At 38.2% G+C, this 19,879-nt stretch overlaps 3 protein-coding genes across 4 annotated transcripts in view; 2 read left to right on the top strand and 1 right to left on the bottom strand.

Annotated features, from left to right (window-relative positions):
• Window positions 1-1,220: 1,220 nt before the first annotated feature.
• On the bottom strand, window positions 1,221-5,730 carry LOC144477049 (dynein intermediate chain 2, ciliary). The gene is made up of 14 exons (XM_078194466.1): window positions 5,659-5,730; window positions 5,469-5,579; window positions 4,871-5,072; window positions 4,684-4,797; window positions 4,343-4,479; window positions 4,077-4,160; window positions 3,835-4,021; window positions 3,520-3,681; window positions 3,099-3,242; window positions 2,869-2,975; window positions 2,613-2,790; window positions 2,153-2,384; window positions 1,756-1,989; window positions 1,221-1,476 (listed from the first exon to the last, which is right to left on the bottom strand). Exons 1-14 carry the CDS (start codon window positions 5,710-5,712, stop codon window positions 1,299-1,301), a joined length of 2,124 nt encoding a protein of 707 aa, XP_078050592.1. The 5' UTR covers window positions 5,713-5,730; the 3' UTR covers window positions 1,221-1,298.
• Window positions 5,731-6,378: 648 nt separating this feature from the next.
• Window positions 6,379-7,929, top strand: LOC144476901 (uncharacterized). Of its 2 annotated transcripts, none has more exons than XM_078194220.1 (5): window positions 6,379-6,618; window positions 6,745-6,829; window positions 6,910-6,991; window positions 7,070-7,256; window positions 7,619-7,929. In XM_078194220.1, the coding sequence occupies exons 2-5, from the start codon at window positions 6,761-6,763 to the stop codon at window positions 7,830-7,832; spliced, it is 552 nt and encodes a 183-aa protein (XP_078050346.1). In that variant the 5' UTR covers window positions 6,379-6,618; window positions 6,745-6,760; the 3' UTR covers window positions 7,833-7,929. The 2 variants fall into 2 exon arrangements, with proteins under 2 accessions (XP_078050346.1, XP_078050345.1); XM_078194219.1 differs by having other exon boundaries at window positions 6,710-6,829.
• A 4,295-nt stretch (window positions 7,930-12,224) lies between these two features.
• Window positions 12,225-19,879, top strand: part of LOC144476820 (uncharacterized) — a 274,173-nt gene continuing 266,518 nt past the window's right edge. Inside the window, exon 1 of the mRNA XM_078194074.1 lies at window positions 12,225-12,533. Within this exon, the coding sequence (XP_078050200.1) occupies window positions 12,380-12,533 (154 nt within the window). The 5' untranslated portion in view covers window positions 12,225-12,379. The remainder of the gene's footprint in view (window positions 12,534-19,879) is intronic.

The following is a 19,879-nucleotide window of genomic DNA, read 5'->3' as shown; positions in this document are numbered from 1 at the left end:
TGTTCACAAGTTCCTAAATCGTATTCTAGATGATTTCGAAATTAACTTTGAGACTCGTTGAAAAAGTTGCGAGCGAAATATATTATATCGTCGTATTTACAATATCGATTTTGTAAATGAATTTTTCTGAGATGAGTTGATGACGAGATGAATTGATGTGCCAAAGATTTGAAGTGATTTCAGAATCATTTATATTCTGTTTCACCCTTTGGCCGAACCCTTTTAGTACAAATTATTTTCTAGACTCTCAACAATAATGTTTACCAATCGAACATTATTTTTTAACATTAGCAAACACTGAACCCTTTCTCTAATTTATTTTAATTTATGTTTATATCAGTATTTATACCAAATCGCGAGTCTTTTTAAATAACGTTACTGTGATATACGAGTCTTTTTTTATACAACACGTTTACCAAATATTTAATTTAAAAACATATCTGAATTTAATACCTAAGCTTTTATTATAATATATCTTAGAACAATTGAGTATGATATTATTAATCTGCTTTTGCAGTTTCATTTTCTATTGCTGAAACACTCCACCTTTTTTTATTACATGTGTACGATTCTCGTGAACTGGTTTTCTTTTTTTAAATAATATGTATTGTTTCGCGATGGAGGCCAGCGCTGTCACGTGTATGGAATTGCAAAGAAGTTTTTGACATAGATAACGCTATTTACAGAACGGTATATTAATGTAGTTTCATAATCGTTAAGATTTGCTTCTAGTCTCTTAGGGTACACGTGTCGTAGCGATTCTGTATACCGATAATTCTATTTATAAACGATACGTCATATTTTTCATGTATTCGAAATTTAGTGCCAATTCGTTTGTAATGAACATAGGATAATAATTCTGTATTTTCTGTTATAACGATATTACCAATAAAAATGTTACTGTTTATAAAATGTCTGAATCATTCAATGGAATTGTCTTCCTGTCAAGTAGTTTTTACCAAGATGCTATACTTACTATATTATGTATATAATATAGCAAATAATATATGATACAATATAATATAGTAAGTATAGTAATATGGAAAAATATATATTGCTATATTTACTATATTATATATGATATGGTATTAGAACAATATAAAAATATGTATATTGCTATATTTACTATATATTATAGTATTATAGTATACGATATATTATGGCATTAGAGTATATAGCAAATTGTAATATTATATGCTATATATTGTATTATCGTATATATTATCATACTTACTATATTATTTATAGCAGAGAAAGAAATACGAACACGTTCATGTCAGGTGTATAGTATAATTAGACTACGCTACTATCCGTACATCCTCCGGGGGTGTTAATACAGGGGGTTCCCTTACAAAACTCAATAATTTCTCTAACTTCATAATTTCCAGATCTGAGTGCGTTAAATGCATCTGTCGTTTCGTTGGTTTCACTTTTATCCGAAGATTCGGCGAGAGCTTCAGAGTCGTCACTGTACCCCTATATTAAACATTTAGGACAATTTAACAAAATGACAATCTTAAACACAATATTTGGAAAAAATTACTAATTTAAAAAAAAATATTTTTCATTCTGTATTCTATAAAAAGATATAAATATATATTTATAGTATTGAAATATAATAAATATAAATATAATAAATAGTACTACTAATAATATAGTACATAAAAATTACTACAAATATTCATATCTTTTTAGGTTACACAGAATCTAAAAAATCCATTTTTCCCTAGCCCTGCTTTTTCAATTAATACTCACTTGTCGTCGCCGACAATTATAAACGGCAGTTTGTTGTTAAACGCAATCCGAGTTAATTTATTCTTCTTTTTGCTGACCACTGCTTGGCTACATATCGGCCTGTACTTGTTCACGTTCAAATCAAAGACTGTCACCTTACCATCATTGGAAGCACAGGCTAATACCGTGGAACTGTATGGTGCCCATACAACGTCACCAATTGGAACGCCTAGGTCAAATGCGAACAAAGGTTCCCTGGAGAAATATGAATTAATATAAGAGAATATTAATTAATATAAGAATATATTATTTTAATTTATATAAGAGAATATTAATTAATATAAGAATAGTATATAATAGATGTAATATTAATATATAGTAATATAAGAGGTGATTTGAATGTCAATAATGATCTCACATCCTATTGTCCTCCCATATTTTTATTCTCCAGTCACCAGAGCAACTTGCAAATATACTGGAATTAAATTTGTTGAAGACTATTCTGTACACTGGCATATCGTGCGCCTCGTTGTAGGTTTTCATGTATACACTGCTGTAAGCTGTGTTGCATTTATAAATCGTTCCTTCTTCTGTTCCCACCAGGAATACGTTCTGATCTGCTGGATGAAAAGCCAGGCATGTTCCACATCCTGTATTTAATAATTATTCATGCAATAAACATTCAGTAATCATTTAATAAATATTCGAGAAATATTCAATAAACTTTCAGGATACATTCAGGAAATCCTCAGGGAACATTTAGTAATTAATTGAGTAAAAATTCAGTAATCATTCAGTAAATATTTAATAAACGTTCAATAAACATTTAATAAATATTGTTCAGTAATAAATAGCCATTAATAAATAATATTTCTCACCTATAAGCGTGATCATAGTACCATCTGGTCCAGGTATAGGAGGACGATCCAGGATAAGTGTCATCACAGTTGTCAGTCCTAGATCATTCTGGTTCAGTATCCAATAATTAATTTTCCCATCGATGCTGACACTATAGAATGCCAGATTACCTTCTTCTGTGTCCGGTGCCCAGCATACCTTGACAAAGAAAAATTATATAGCAGTGTTAGAGCGATATTTCTAATGAAAATTGTCCACTTGTTTCCTTTAACAAACCTCCCACACTATACCTCCATGCTTTTGACGAACATCGTTGCTCCTGTATTGTGGAGTGGTTGGTGGTAACATGATGTTATAAACAGCAACGGAACCGTCCATTGTTCCTAAATCGGTAAAATAGGCATCAATATTATTATAATATAAAATAGAGTAAAATAGAAGAAATTAGACTGAAATAAAATACAATAAATTAAACTATACAATATTTAAATTTTTAATTAATTTACCGATGACCAAAAGGTGTGGATGCTGCTCGCTAAAAGCCAAAGACATCACCGGAGACTCCACCTCGCATATCCATTCCGGATACGATGGATTCTTTAAGCTGAACAGGCAAACTTTTCCATTCGCTATCGAACTATTGAACGACACTGCAATTTCACAGAACATCGGTATACATTTAAACACGAGATAACGAAAGTATAATATATTTTTTTGCAAGACTTTCGCGAACCGGTCACAGCCCACCAATTCAGTACAAAACATTGCAAATAGCTTGATTTACATAAAAAAAGATATCAGCGTCGCTGCTGGTAATTCTGAAAAAAATTCTACGTCTCGATTTCGCTGAAATTACTGATGCATTCTTGACGAGAAGAATGATCGCGACCAGTTTTGCGGAAGCGCAATCGTATCTTTTATATTAACTCGTTCCATAGGACACCGCGAACAAATCGTAGTATCTGCCGTTGAAGCATAAATTCGTGACGTCGTGTTTTTTTGTCTTTTCGTAACTGAATTTCCACAGAGGCAGCAACGATCCCTCGCCGTCCTTAAATTCGTCGCTTGGATCGTCCCAGTACCGATAATCTGGAAATATTTATTTTATTATCATATAGTACAGTATAATATTTTATTTCACGTTATATTATAGTATGTTATGTTATACTATATTATATTATGTTGTATTATATTACACTATATTATATTTTACTATACTATACTATATTATATAATAATTACCCTGAGCAATATCGTCGAATATATTTTGATTAACCATTCGTTCCAACGTCTTTGCAGCTTGCAACATTCTCGCAGACACCGCCATCGATTGCGACTGAGCTTGCTTCTTCATGTCTTCCTTCTTCAGTTGCAAAATTGGTACTCTCTTCTCCTTCTCCCTCTCGCGTTGTTGTTGCGCGAAGTCTTCCTAAAAACCATAGCTTATACGTTCCCAAATTTAATTTGTTCAATTATCCACGTACTTGGTACTCGTCGAAGATCGTCCATTGGAAGACGTGCGCGTTAAATGTGGCTGTCGGCGGTGGCACCGTTTGCGTACTCATTTCCTGTAAAATTGTTATGGGGTCGTCTAAATATTTTATTTATTACCTGTGGAATTTTTGTGGAATTTTCGTGGAATTTATATGGAATTTTTCTTGCGATTTTTGAGGAATTTTTGAGGAATTTTCGTGGAATTATTGTGCGATTTAAATAGAATCTATATGCAATAGAATTTTTATTGTCTCACTCGTAAAGGGTTAGTATACGTCAGAGCAGCCCTCTCGCAGAAGTTGAATTGATTTGGGATTTTTTTCGGCTTCGCCGCCTCTACCTCTTCATCGTCCGCTTCAACGTCAGCTTCCGGTTCTTTGTGTTCCTCTTCAACTTCTTATTATTTATTTATAAACACATAAATATATTTATACACGAGATATTATCACTCGAAGTTCTATACTAGGCAACAATATAAAATATTACTACTAATGCAACAGAATAAAATAAATAATATAACATAAACAGCTCAACAAAATAAAAGAAATAAAATATTACAAATAATGCAACGAAATAAAATATAAAAATAAATGGTACCTTCCTTTTCTTCCTCTTCCTCCTCCCTTCTCTCCTCTTCCTCCTCGCCTTCCTCACCTTCTTCCTCATATTCGTCGTCATGCAACAACGTCGCCGTGTCATGAAAACTTTCCGCTGCAAAATAGAGCGAGTCTCGTTTAAATAACACACGCGAGAGCAACAAATATATTTGTTCGCAGAATCTCACTGAGATGTCCCCCGGCTAATTGTACTTTCGCCTCCTCGGAATCCTTGTGCAGTATAGTTCCTTGCACGTTTAATACTGTCACCAAATGCGGGGGTGGCGGCAATTTGACGAACTCTTTTAATTTCCACGACCACTCGACCAAAGCGTCCGGCACTCTCGTGTTGTGTATAGTGAGCACCCTCGCGATTTCTTCTTGCATTTCCTATAGATTTATTAAGAAAATTAGTAAAGTTAATATTATTATTAAAATTATTATTATCCAAATTATCACTATTAAAATTATTACTATTCAAAGTATTACTATTCAAATTATTATTATTAAAATTATTGCTATTCAAATTATTACTATTAAAATTGTTAATATTCAAATTATTGTTACTCACATTATTGCTATTAAAATTATTACTATTCAAATTATTGTTACTCAAATTATTATTACTCAAATTATTACTATTAAAATGATTTATGATTATGATTACATATATAATGATATATGATGATAATGATAATATAATGATTATTAAAATTATTACAATAAAAGCTAATATCACTAAAATTATTATTATTCAAATTATTGTTATTAAAAATGGATAAATACTTCTTCCGTCAATTGCAGCTGATCGTCAGGCTTCAGAAGAAGCTTCCCCTTCAGCCAGTCCATGTCACCAGCTCCAACAAAGTCCACGCGGCTCTTGGCGAAGCTCATGTGCTACATAAAATTAATTCCAGCAATAAACACCAACCAAAAATAATTACAAAAACTTTTTATTATATTTATTATCACTGACTCTTCCAAGCTCGCGCTCGGACGGCTTCGACATCGACTTCCTTCCGTATGCCATCGTGTATCGTCTTCCTACTTACTGACACTTCTTTATACACCTAGATAAATAAATAAATAATTTACTATAATTTATTTAGACTTTTAATCGAATTATACAAGAGCAAAGAACTTACCAATGTTCCTGCAAAGCGACGACGATTTTTAGAATCTTTGTCGAAGGATATATCAAATTTTCCTGGCCCCCTTTTTTTATAAATTATTGAACATATATCAAACACTGGATTACTATAATAAACTAGAAAAATCGCCTGAAGTTTTCTGCGTAAAGATTTATCGTTGCAAGACGTGGAGAGGATCTTAGTTGCTTAGGAAACGCGTTACATTGTTGTATCCATAGGGTGGCGTTCAAATAAAATTCTAAAGCATATCTTAATAAACATTATATTAAATTTTATATCAATTTATTATTACCCTGTTATATTATATCAACGCTGATATGAAAAATATGAATTTTCAAGCGATTTCTTAATTGACGAAATTTTGTTTTTTTATTTAATATTATAAAATATAATAACGCATGAAGTGTGCAGAATATATATTTCTTTGGAAATAAATGTTCATATCGTTCATGTAACTGGTGATAATGTTAAAATATCCCTGGCAGCTCTATACATGAAAGAAAATCAATAACAGAACATACCATGATAATGTAAGCATGCTTGGGTACTCAGATAAGTCGGATTCAGAACGGAAATGCTCGTGAATAAATACTTCGGAATTCTACATATCTAAAGCAGATATTGTTTCTCGACGACGTGTGATATTATTTTGTGCATTATGTTACATTCGGAAACGAACGATTATTTCACGAGTGCCTCGTCGGAGTATCTGTGTACAAACAATGACCCTGTGTACATTATAAATGGACTTTGTGCACTGCTGTTGAACGTTTAAACGAGAAGAGGTGCATATTTCAGCTGTTTTATAAGAATCTCCTGCAAATGCATATATGGTTATGTGAAAATAGTTCTATGAGTTGCTGTGCTTGCTTCCAGATGAGCTAAAAAATATATTATCTTTCATGCGGCAGAACATTTGATCTTGTCATGGAAGATAGTGGAATTGACAGTGATCCAAAGAACACTGGTCGCGTAGAAGATGAAAGGCTCTTTCTGGTAAATGAAACAACTTATTGTACCTTCCTCTACGCTTTCAATTTTCTTGGTTGGATCAGACAGTAAATATATATTTCCAGGGAAGCGACAGCAGCTGCAGCAGCAATCAGACACAGACCTCTCAGCACAATTCCACTACGAAGCAGCTGCAAAAGAAACTTGGTACTTATTGAATAATTATGTTTAAGTAAGAGTATCAGCACAGGCCATTGACATTTCTATGTTTCTCATGTTGCACAGAGGCACGTATCGAACAAGCCAAACGTATTCAGCGTAGCTCGGACTACATAAAGTTGCCAAAGTACGATGAAGGTGGTAACAGTGGTAGAAACACTGTCGGCATGATCTCATTCCAAAGGCTTCCTATACCGACTAAGAACAAGGAGCATCTGCCTCTCGTTGAATACTGGCACAGCGACAGTGAAAGGTGAGCTGTCAATTATTGCTTTAGATTTACTGTTCAATATTATAGAATTAATGTTATGCTATACCAAGAGAAAATTGTAATTCAATAGTATAGAATTAGTGTTCCAAGATACTAATAAAATATTGCAATTCATTGCTGTAGAATTAATGCTTCAATATACCAATAGAATATTGTGATTCAATACTATAGAATTAATGCTCTAAAATACTAATAAAACACTGTGATTCAATACTACAGGATTAATGTCCCAAAATACCAATAAAAAATAGTACAACTATTGCTCAAATTAATGATGAAATATTGTAGAATTAATATTCCAATTTCTCAGCAAAAGATACTAAAATTATTGTTCCATTTTACAGCGAAGGCGAGATGACCCTGTTCCCGAAAACGAAGTCGAAGGAGACGTCGAAGCACAAACAAGACTTGACTGACACATTTAGCATCGAGGAGCTGAGCGAGGAGAGCGAGGACTCGTTGAACCTAGGACCAACGCAACCGTCACCGGATCTAAAGTTTATGCAGTACCACGGTTGTACCGAGGATTGCCTTCGTTGCCAGTGCCACATATTGTAATTCATTGTTATGTAATATGCTTTAAGTACATTGAAGATTCATTATTTTTTATGCGTTGTTGAATATTAATTGATTGATTCTCGACAATTTACATGAACGCGCGATCGGAAATTTTATATATACATACATGCATATATATTAAATATATACATACATGCATATATATATTATATACATACATGCATATATATATTATATACATATTATACGTGGGATCAGGACCTCCCAAACCAAAGCGTGGGACAACTAGGAAATGTAAAGTATCGCGGCGGTGTTGTTGACTTGGCCAAGTCCTAAATTAGGACCCTTGATCAATCCTAATCTCGTGAACACGGGCTCGACCGGTTTCTTTTTTCTTTTCTTCACAACGGTGTCAGAATTCGGATGGGGCACTGGTGGGGTCCACCGATTATCATCGCCGGGGAGACCAGCGAAGACGACGGTGTTGGGCGGCGAAGTGTGAAGATAAGCACGATGATGTATGCCCCGATGAACTATGATGTATGATGACCGAGTTAAGATAGAAGTGCACACGGGACCTGTTGCGCGTTGCAAATGCAAGAAGGGACGCCGTGTCGCGGACATTAAGAAATTAGGGTCCGCGACAGTTTTTTTAAAACATAACTCGACTGGAAAACTTTTTAAACGACGCAGGTAACATAATCGACCACATTAAAATTCCTTATTCCTTCTTTATTTGCAAAGTACAGCGTTTAATTATCGCACCCTTCTGGCAACGGAATATCAGGTTAATTAATATTAATTGAAACACCTTCTATCGTTAACGCCGTCGTCAAGCCAAATGTATTATTTAAATCACGTGATCCAAGAGACTTTTCTATTCGTTAAGAACCTTATCGATATACATAGTATGTGCAATCTGAAAGTATTAAAAACGACCGACCGTGTTCCCATAAATTACTTTTTCCCTGATTTCGTGGACGCATATCACAGCGATGTTATGGGGGTGGAATGGTTTCTATGGTAGACAAAACCCCGTGCACCGTGTAAAAATTCTATTCTGCCCATAGCTGAAGCTTTTGCTGTAATTTTGGAAATATACTTATTGCAAACGAATCGTTCTTTTATTTTTACCGAATTAATTATGTGAACAATGATAAATGTTTTATGACAGTTCCAGCAACCCCTTAAAAAAATTGAAGAAATTCGATAAAATAAAATAAAAGTGTCGATTAATATTTATCGACGCAAATTTATCGACCACGTTTCGAGCTCTGTTGCTGTAATATCCCAGGAGATATTGAACAATGGTAAATATTTTATGACGGTTCCAGTAACCCCTAAAAAAATTAAAGAAATTAATAAATAAAGGTATAGATTAATATTTATCGATGCAAATTTATCGAGCACGTTTCGAGCTCTGTTGCCATCATATTCCAGAGGATATTGTGTCGCTTGTAAAATCAATTTGCTCTCTCGCATCGCCGGTGTGCACGCGCTTGCGCGGCGGACTCCCGTGTTGTGCAAGAATGTCGGCGAGCAGGATGCTAATTAATCGTTCGTACGCGCGAATTAATTTTTCCCTGGCGATACTCGGACAAGCACGATTTTTTTCCAATGAAACCTGCAGGAAAGCGGCCGCACGAAGAGAAATTAACAGCCTGCTACTTTAAAGAGAGGGGTGGGGGAGAACGTTTGTTGCGAGTCCACGTACAGGGTGAAACTTTTACGGCCATGCGCGAGAGATTTCTAAAATCGTCTATTTAGAATATATTAGAGGATTCTAAAATTCGATTAAAAATATTCGGTTACGTTAATCGTTTGATTATTCGTTTATTTATTTTATTTATTTATTCACCCTGGAATGATCTAGAGGAGTTGTCTTAATAGGACCAGATCATTTTTGTCCCTTCTATTGTCTTTATGTTCTTTTGTTCCTAGACTTCGATGGCAGAAGAATTCAATTTGATTTCAATATAAAAGAAATTAATTGATGGCAGAAGAATTTAATTTGTTTTCGATTTAAAAGATATTAAAAATATTTAGAAAGAAAATTATTTAATAATATATAATATTTACTAGATTTTACGTAAACTCTTTATCCCGAGTCCGACTCCATATTATAGTGCAAGGGGTTAAGAACATGCTCTGTACTTATACCGTGCATTTACGTTTCTTTGTAACCGAGCATCGAGGCAAACCGATGCAACGGCGTCGTGATGCATCGCGTATGAATATTTAAACGCGCCTGGGCCTCTCTCTCTCTCTCTCTCTCTCTCTCTCGCGTATTGCCCTCGTACATATAATATTATGTGAGGGTGACATATTCGCCGGCCGGCGTCGTCAACACCGTCGGGCAGGCTCGTAAATCCCATGAAAATTATGGCGTGTTTTGTAACCGATTCGTGGCGATAAATCTCACCCCTTCGGCGCACGTGACAATCTGTAATGTGACCATCGCTAATGCTCTCTCATTTATTCGCGCCTACCAAACGAGAATCAGAAAGAGAGGGGCGACCCTACTTAACCCTTTACACTGTAATAACGAGTTAGACACCTGACGAACGTTTCGTAGATAATTTAATAAATATAATTAATTAAGAAACGACTGACACTGCTACAATATTTTAAATTTATTCAACTCATGAAAAATTCGATAAAAAATGGAAATGGTGAAAATTAGAAATAGAAAATGGTAAATGGAAAATGGGAAAATTAGAAATGGAAAAATGGAAATGGAAAATGGAAAGTGGGATATAGGAAATGGAAAAAGGAAACTGGAAATTATAAAGGAAAAATAGGAAAATTGGAAATGGGAAAAGGAAAATGGGAAAATTGGAAATGGAAAATGGTAAATGGTTAAAAATCAATCCCCTATAAAACAAATACGATCCAAAAATGCATATACACTCCACGCAAGCAATTTTGGACCCACGGTTCACTCAAAGTAGAGTCACAGAACCGGCACCACACGCACAAAGCGGGCGCGTGCTGTGTAAAAGGCGTCCGGCGTGTCCCCATGAATGAACCGGCCACCACACGTGGCCGGCGTAAAGCGTGTAGGAGAAGCGTGCAGGAGAAGCGTGCGCGGGAAAAGCGCGGCAACGGTGCACGCGACGGTAGGGCGGTCGTCCCGTGACGGCTGGGCTGACAGGCATGGTAGGAGTTGGGCGAGAGGCGGACAGATGGCGGTGGGGTTTCGTGGCGGCTGCTTGAAACACCTGACCGCTGGCAAGCAGTGCGGCATGGGCTTGTGCGGCAGGCGCACACTTCTTTTAAAACAGGTAGCACGCGCGGCTCCGGCCAATTGTTTTGGTTTTCGCGCCAGCGTAACCGGTGGTGTCTGATAATATGCGCGCGCGAGTGTCAGCCGCCGAGGGTGTCGTGTCCGTCGATTACTGACCGACGGCCCTACGAAGGGAGGACCCCCGCCTGCTAGTGTGACGACACCGGACTCTTTTGGTTTCGCGAAGTTTCACCGACCTCTCTCGGCCTTCTCACCCGTGAACGGATTCCGCGCGCTTCCTGCGTGTGTGCAGTGATTATGACTGAGAACTGCGCACGCGTTGCTCAAGCTCCCGAAGGAGTATAAGGACCCTTTGGTGAACAAAGATTTTTTGGGGGACGAGGGATACTTTGGATGACCAGGAGTACATTGAGAGGGTGAATGAGGACTTATTGGGTGATCAAGCATCTATTGGGTGATTGAGGAGGATCTATTGATTGACCAAGGACCTATTGGGTGATTGAGGACCTTTTGGATGACCAAATACCTATTGGGTGACCAAGAGAACATTGGGGTGACCAGCAATCCATTCCACGATCACCACCAATCTTTGGGTATCCTGTGACCTTTGGGTGCCCAGTGACTCTTAGGTGTCCAACCACCCTTGGGTGTCAGATGTTGTCTTTTGGGTGTCCAGAGACCCTTGGAAGTCTAGTGCCCCTTGGGGATCAATTGACCCTTGGACGACCAGCTTCCCCAAAGTGACCAGAGGTCCACTGAGAAGACCAGTGACCTACCCTTGGGTTACCAGCGATTCTAGGGTGTCCAGCGACTTTTAGAAGTCCAGTGACTCTTAGTGGTTCAACGATTTTTGAAGTCCAGCGACCCTTGGGTGACCAGAGGCACATTGGGAGCCCAGTGACCTACCCTCGGGTTACCAGAGACCCACCCTTGGGCTAGCAGCGACCCTAGGGAGTCCAGCGACCTACTCTTTGGTTACCAACGGCCTCAACGCATCAGTAGACCCCCAGGTGACCAGCAGACGACTTTTCTACATCAAACAACCGTTGCATCCCAAAACCACCCTTAAACGTTCAGCGACCTCATCGCCCCTAAGGGACAGAATAGAATGCCTGGACTTCGTCTGCTCTTTCCATCCATTTTCCTCGCCTGAGTCATCGAACTTGCTATTAATGGTACGCAATAACAGTCCGTACCTCGTGATTCGAACCCGCCGCGACGAATTCTCGAGGCTCCGCTTCCGGGGCGGCGCTCTACGAAATTCCCGAAAATGTGATCGCACGGATCTCTGCACCGCGACGGATTTATCGTGGCCGGTCGTCCGTGCGTGATCCCCTCTATGAAAATGACGACGGATAGCTCGGTAGTGATGTTCGTGTTCGTGCTGCTGACCACCGGGATCGTGCTGCTCCACGCGAGGGATGTGACGACACTGGAGTACGACGACCTCCTTCCGGCGAACGAGACCAATGCCCCGCGTCGCGTCGATACAGGTCTGTGTAGCTCGCTTTTATACATTTATAATAACATATATTAATTAGAAAATATTTATTCGGTATAAAAATATATTTTCGTGGCAACCTCTGCTCGAATTTTATTTTGCGTAAAATCTGCAGCTTAATTACACTTAATTATAGTTAGTTAATTATGGTTCCGTGTATATGTCTACGAATTTTTATATTAGTATTATTATTCGCATTTTAATATTATTCTTTTTATTATTCGTTTGATATTGTTCAAACGGAGCGAAAATCGCGAGGACCCTTTGGTTTTCGCTAGCGACAAGCGCTGAATTTACACACGTCCCGATTTGCATTGAATGTCGCCGCTCATTTAAATTATCGAAAGTGCCGCTTTATGCTTCTTGCACAACGTCTGTCACGACGCCACTTTTGAAACAGCCGGCCTTCCTATGGACACCGTATCGGCAATGTTAATCGGGTTCATTCTAATTCGATAGATTCGTTATAATCGCGAGGGGGGAACGATTTTTGTTCGTCGACGATCCGAGCAAGGTACTCGTTGGTCGCGTGACTTCTTTGCGAAGACTTGTCTCTGTTCGTCAAAAATTGGAAATGGGAAAATTGGAAATGGAAAAAGGAAAATTGGAGAATTGGAAATGGAGAAAGGAAAATGGAAAAATGGAAATAGAAAATGGAAATTCGGAAATGGGAAATAGGAAATTGGAAATGGGAAATAGAAAATGGAAAATAGGAAATGGAAAATGAAAATGGAAAATTTGAAATAGAAAATTTGAAATGGAAAAAGGGAAATAGCAAACTCTCCATCTCTCCACCAAATAATTGAGATATCGTCTCTCCGTCCCCGTCATAAAAATGAGAAAAGCATTCGCAACGTTTCCTGTTCGCTCGGCGATTGCACTCGGCTCGGAATCAACTGCTATGACGGTGAATGCTTGAACTTTGTTACTCGTCTCGGATTTGCCGAGGAAGAATGACCTTTGCTCTAACGCTTCTGTGAAAGTGTTATACGCTCGCCAGCGCGGAGGCCTTGCGCCTTTCCGAAGTTATTTTCTAACGTCTACTTTCCGCGCGAAAATTACCATTTCCATGAACAACGCGGGAGCTTTTGCGAAACACCTTGACGCCGATCAACGTCGTCGTCTTTTTAATACGATAATTATGTTTTTCGTTCAGTTTGTGATGGAGGATTCAATTAATATTTAGTAATATAATTAGTATGGTATATATAAGTAGTATAATGATTTTTGTAATTAGGGACATCGTGATGGGTTTATGGCTGACCTTAATAAATGCAGTATATGGGGGATGATAATTTTTTAAAGTACAGAGTGTGGCAGATAAAAATTAAAATCAAATAGAAATTAAAATAAAATCAGAAATATATGAAATAAAAATTGAAAAGCTGGGTAATTTTTGGATATGCGAACTAAAAATTAAAATAAAATAAGTAAAAACTAATTATAATTAATTCTCGATATATAAAATATTAAAAGCTTGTACAACAAAGCTGAAAACGCTGTATACAGAAATAATATCTTAAAAATACGACGCAGAGGTCGTCAGCGTTCCCAGATCACCATTTAAAACCCAAAAAATCCTAGCATCCGTTCGACGGTTGAAAATATCAAGAGGATCGAGTGATTTATCATTCGGTAACAGTGTGCACACTTTTCTGCACGGCGAAACGTTTCATAAATCACATATATCCTATGCATTCACGTTCGCCGGGCCGTACGGATGGATCCATCAGCCTCGTATTGAAAGAACACTGCGATTCGTAACAGGAAAGTAATTATTACCAATTGGCAGCCGGCGGATTGATTGATACGTATTTGATCCATCCGTTAGCATTCTGATAGAAATTGTTCGCAGAGATTATTATTTCTTCACCTCGCCTTTTACCAATCGACCATACGGAGGAACCCCTTCTGGTCCGTCAATTGCCCGGCCATTTTTCGATCATAATTCAATGCAAAGGAGAAACGTGTTCGCGGGATGACTTGCCGGATCGACGAACAATGAACCCTGGCCGGCCGCCGGGGTACCGCATTGTCCTATTGCTCCAATCATTCGCGTCAGACTAACTGGGACCGGGTAGCATCCGTAACGAGTCCCGCGGACGGTTACATAATTCATAGGGGAAAATCCCTCCTCTCCTCTCCCCCTCGGTGTGTTCAGCTACTTAATCTCGATCATTACGCGCCTCTCGCATTCTGCGCGGATCGTTGTACTGTGTATAACGTGGTAGTTGATTCATTCTCACAATCGGCGTTCTCGCCCGCACTTTTTTTTCGCATTCCGAGGGGAGATCGTTCGAAAGTCTACGCAACACCGCGTACTTCGTCGATCGGAGTTGCATATCACGGTGTAATAATACAGAACTGGAGTAATTTATGCTGGCGGAAATAATTTGTGCCTCGCTCGTTTTTTATTGTAATCATTATTTGCTGCGAATGGTTGTGGTAAAGGGAATAAATAAAAAAAGGGTAGTAATTGTTTATAATTGTTATAAAATTATGAGGACTTTTTATTTTTTTTTTAAATTATATATTGGTGTTAGCGTTAAGTATTGGTTGAGTTAGTTAGCGTTTGCGAAGAATTGTTTTATAGGATGAGTTCGGTCTTGGTTAGGTCTGGATTAAAACCTAGGTTAGTACTAAGTTAGAAATATTTTTGTTAAGTCAGCTGTTTTTAGTTTGAGTTAGCTCTGAGTTAGTCCTAATTTAGTCCTAGTTTAGGCCTAGCTTAGAACTAGTTTAGTCTTAGTTTAGTCCTAGTTTAGTCCTAGGTTCTTAGTCCTAGTTTAGACTCAGTTTAGACCTATTTTAGTCCTAGTTTAGTATTAGGTTCTTAGTCCTAGTTTAGTCCTAGGTTCTTGGTCCTAGTTTAGTCCTAGGTTCTTAGTCCTAGTTTAGGTCAAGTTTAGACCTGGTTTAGTCGTAATTTAGTTTTAGTTTAGACCTAGGTTGTTAGTCCTAGTATAGGCCTAGTTTAGTCCTGGTTTAGACCTAGGTTGTTAGTCCTAGATTAAAAAATCCATATAAAATCAATTTTAAATCGATTTTAAATCTATATTAAATCCAACTTAAATCTAGGTTAGGTCTAAGTTAAATCAGACCTAAATCCCGTCTCCTATCGAATCACCCCTTCAACATCTACCACACCATAAAACCCAAAGCCACAAATCCTCCACACCATAAAAATTAAAAAAAAAATTACAACCCACCCCAACCCAAAAGTAAACAAAAGAAACCTCGTCCTCAATTTCTGAAAATTAACCCATACCATATTAAAACGAATAAAAATCGAAATAATCACAGCACGATTAAAATTAGCATCGACAACCAGCAAGTAGTTGAATAAACGTGGTCTGTACACGTTGGTCTCGTACAGTTAACCAACGGCAACCACGTATCGCGAGAGACTCTTCTGAACAACAGGCTCGACACGTACACGGTCACCATTGGCACCAAGGTTGAAAAAGAATTCTACCATTGGCAACGTTTACATCGCCTGTTGCATGCATATGCATCAGATGTTGCCGGACGCTCTCCCGCAAATTTTAAAATAACGCGACCTATCCCGCGCGAAACCCGTGCGCACACCGTTTAATCGCGAGCCGATCGTGAGACGACGATGTCTATACTTGTTCGACCGTATCGCGGTCGGACGGGTCGGTTGTTCGATTCTTGAATTTTAGTCGCGCTATTTCCAACCCTTCGAATGGGTCTGCAACCATGTTTAGTTCAAGGAGTTGAGGATATTTTACTTTGTTGATTTTATATTGATTTCTGTCACAGTTTTGGAAATGATTCTGGTTAGAGAGAGAAATGTAATTCAGCTGTTAGTTAGGAAAATTGGAAATGGAAAATAGAAAATGGAAAGTAGAAAATAGAAAATTGGAGATGGAAAAGGAAAAATAGAAAATTGGAAATGGAAAATGGAAAATTGGAATTGGAAAATGGAAAATAGAAAATTGGAAATTGGAAATGGAAAAGGGAAAATAGAAAATTGTAAATGGAAAATGGAAAATTGTAAATGGAAAATTGAAAATAGAAAATTGGAAATGGAAAATTGGCAATGGAAAATTGGAAATGAAAAATGGAAATATTATTATATTATAATAATATTAATTTAATATTAATTAGAAGGGTTAACACAACGCAGGGAGGTCGCTGGGACAGAGATTTCCAGGGGAAACGTTGATCGCTGATAAACGGCCGTCTAGAATGTCTCCGAAACGGTTTCGCAGGGAGTACTGTTTCGACACACGCGTTTGTTACATCACACATCCTGCATTGTATCGTGCCGGTGACTCCACACGTGTGTGCGTGTGTAAATACACACAGGTACACATAAACGAAACCGTCTAAGCGTGTAGGTATATTCGAATTCGATCGACCGACGAAATCGATCGAGAAACGTGGTTTCGCCGGCCGTCAAAATCTGTCGGACGAACAACGCCGCCCAGAGTCGATAGAAAGCGCGATCATGCGATTAATTTGCGCGAACAGTTAGACGGCTCGTCGATGGTACGTCGAGTTGGCACGCACACGACACCTCGCGCGTCGACACGCACGGAAAACGCTCGGTTTCCGCCTTTCTAGCCGAATGGAAATTAGGCTGATCGCGATTAACCCTGCCGTGGACGTCGTCCAAACGAAAACCGATAACGATCGACGCGTGATTGCGCGACGTGAGAAGCTCCTATGACTTCGACGAGCATTCCACGCGATCTGGCAACGGTGGAAAGCGCTGCGTAGAACGATGTTACGGTGTACGAGATCGTTTATTGTTTCCTTGTAACGTGCCTTATCGCTGACGATTGCGAGCATTTAATGCGATTAATAAACGCCGACCTAACTCAGACCTAACCCGGTACTAACGTAGACCTAACCTACACTTGTGACATTTTGGGACTACAAAATCTGTTTTAAATTGACTGTGGATTTTTCTGCGCAATAAATATTGTTTTCGGGCTCTTTTTATTTAACTTTAAATAATTTTTTAAAATTCTAAACAATTCTAAATAATTATGGAAAATTGTAGAAAATTCAAGGAAGTTCTGGAAAATAGTGGAAAATTCTAGAATGTGCTGGAAAATGCTAGGAAATTCTAGAAAATGTTAGAAAATCCTGGAAATTGCTAAAAAATACTAGAAAATGTTAAATAATGCTAAAATAATTTTAAACAATTCCAATAATTTCCAAAAAATTCTAAAAAGTGCTAGAAAATGGTAGAAAAGTCTAGGAAATGCTAGACAATTCTAATTACTGCTAGAAAATTCTAGAAAATGATGGAAAATCCTGGAACCTGTAAAAATATACCAATAAATGCTCAGCAATGCTAAAAATAATTTTAAATAATTACAAAAAAGTTCCAAAAAATATTTCTGCTTCTATTTATACAATTCTACACAAACTGACATAAAAATCTGAACCATCCACGATTACTAGATTGGATCACGGTCTCTAAGATCGCTGTTCGACTGCTCCTCGGTTTTCGCGACGCGCGAAGAGCCGGTTACACGGCGGAGGCGTGATAGAATAAAAGGTCAGAGGCGTCGTGTCTAGGAAGCCTCGAAGATTAATGTACACGCAACGTTAAATGATCGCGAAGAGATTTAATTAAGATTAACCCCGCCGGGCTCGATGATTATTCTAATTCGCGAGTGCGTCGGTGCCGCGGCGTCGCGGAACAAATATGATTTATTGTCTCGACGTTCCCTCGAATCCAGGAAGCTTCGCGACGTCTGCAACACGCTGCTCGATAACCTTATCATTATTCATTAAAATTGATTGCGCCGCGGTAGCCGCCCCAATCAATCACATCGCTCGGGAATTTTATGTCGGTCTGTAGTCGACGTTCTCACCCTTGACGATGACGTCACAATTATTATTGACGTAATTAACGCGCTGAAAATTGCGTTACATAATTTTATTTAAACAATAATTCCTTGGCATTGAGGTAGATATTTATTTATCGGTGAATCGTAATATATCGCTTTGCAAAAATTATAAATATATCGTGATAGCACCGCTTGTACATGAAAGTCCACTGTGACGTCATGTAGACAACTCGTCTTTTGTATAATTATGCAGAGTATGGTCGAATAAGATGTAGAATCGTTGGTACCACGTGATAGCTCATGGAAAATTGCAAAGAAAATAAAGAATAAGATCTTCTCATTTGAGGTTAGATCTCCGTAAAAATTCGTTTTAAAAATTCATCACGCGTGGCACTCATCACTGCGACGAATGAAATTTTTAAAATTTATTTTCTCTTCAACAAAGCCTCAAGTAAAAAAACATTATTCTTTATTTTTTCTTCAATGTTTCATAACCTATCACGTGGTACCCGCTTGTACATATTTGAGACGTCATAGAGGAGCAGTAGAGCAGAATAGCGGTAGATGGCAGCGTAGCCATCCACGGCGACGCCAGCGCCTTTTAGCGTCGCTCTCGCGTACTATTGAACCATGACGTCACCGAAAGATATCACGTGACATCGTAGAAAACGCACGGCAACGCCGCGCGCGTAATCTTCGCGATAATAACTGTGACGATCGCTCGATGTTCCTTAAACTGTTGCGTATCGCCTTGTACGCGTTACGGGCACGGAGACATGTAATGCGATGCAAGGATTTCAAGGTTTCGCCTATACGGGCATACTCCGCCGTTCGTCCGTGTCGCGTACACGGACGCCTGGCCGTAGCGAGAATTTAAGCGGAGCTCGCCAATAAATCATGCATACTTGCCATTGAAAGTTAGACCGCGAAACCAGTTCTACCCGTGTTCCACCGCTTTTTTGCCCGGCGACCTTATTGCTCCAATTATCTCTCCGTATATGTGAAATCGAAATTTCCCCCCTGGCCACTCGTCGCAACAATCATGCCACGCGTGAAGTCCACCGTGGCAATTTCCTGTGACCATTTGCACGGAATGCTACAGCAGCTGGGAAAAGACTTTATCAATTTGCAAAAGGGCTCTTTGTCATTTTCACTCGTTAGCGAATGGATTAATTGGCGTTGACTTGTACTTTCTAAAACGTGTTTTCTTATCTACCGGGTGATCAGAATGTAACACGTGTTCGTTTGGATTTATTCTCTGCTTTTGGTTATTTTTTATTTGTTGTTTGTGTTTTGTATATATTTTTATTTAGGTGTTGGTGACAGGAGAATTTAATGTTGCTTAATAACAGTAGGTGTTGCTATTGTTGTAAGCACTGTCACCATTTTTATAGTTATGACCATTGTCACAATTTTTATAGTTGTGACCATTAGGTCTTCTCTTAGCTCTGAGTTAGGTCTGAGTTAGGCCTAAAGCAAAATGATTATTATTTCGTTGCCATTTTAA

This window comes from Augochlora pura, chromosome 11 (genome assembly GCF_028453695.1).
Source record: "Augochlora pura isolate Apur16 chromosome 11, APUR_v2.2.1, whole genome shotgun sequence".
Classification (NCBI taxonomy): domain Eukaryota; kingdom Metazoa; phylum Arthropoda; class Insecta; order Hymenoptera; family Halictidae; genus Augochlora; species Augochlora pura.
Note: the sequence above shows the minus strand (reverse complement) of the source record. Positions and strands in the feature narration are given on the sequence as shown.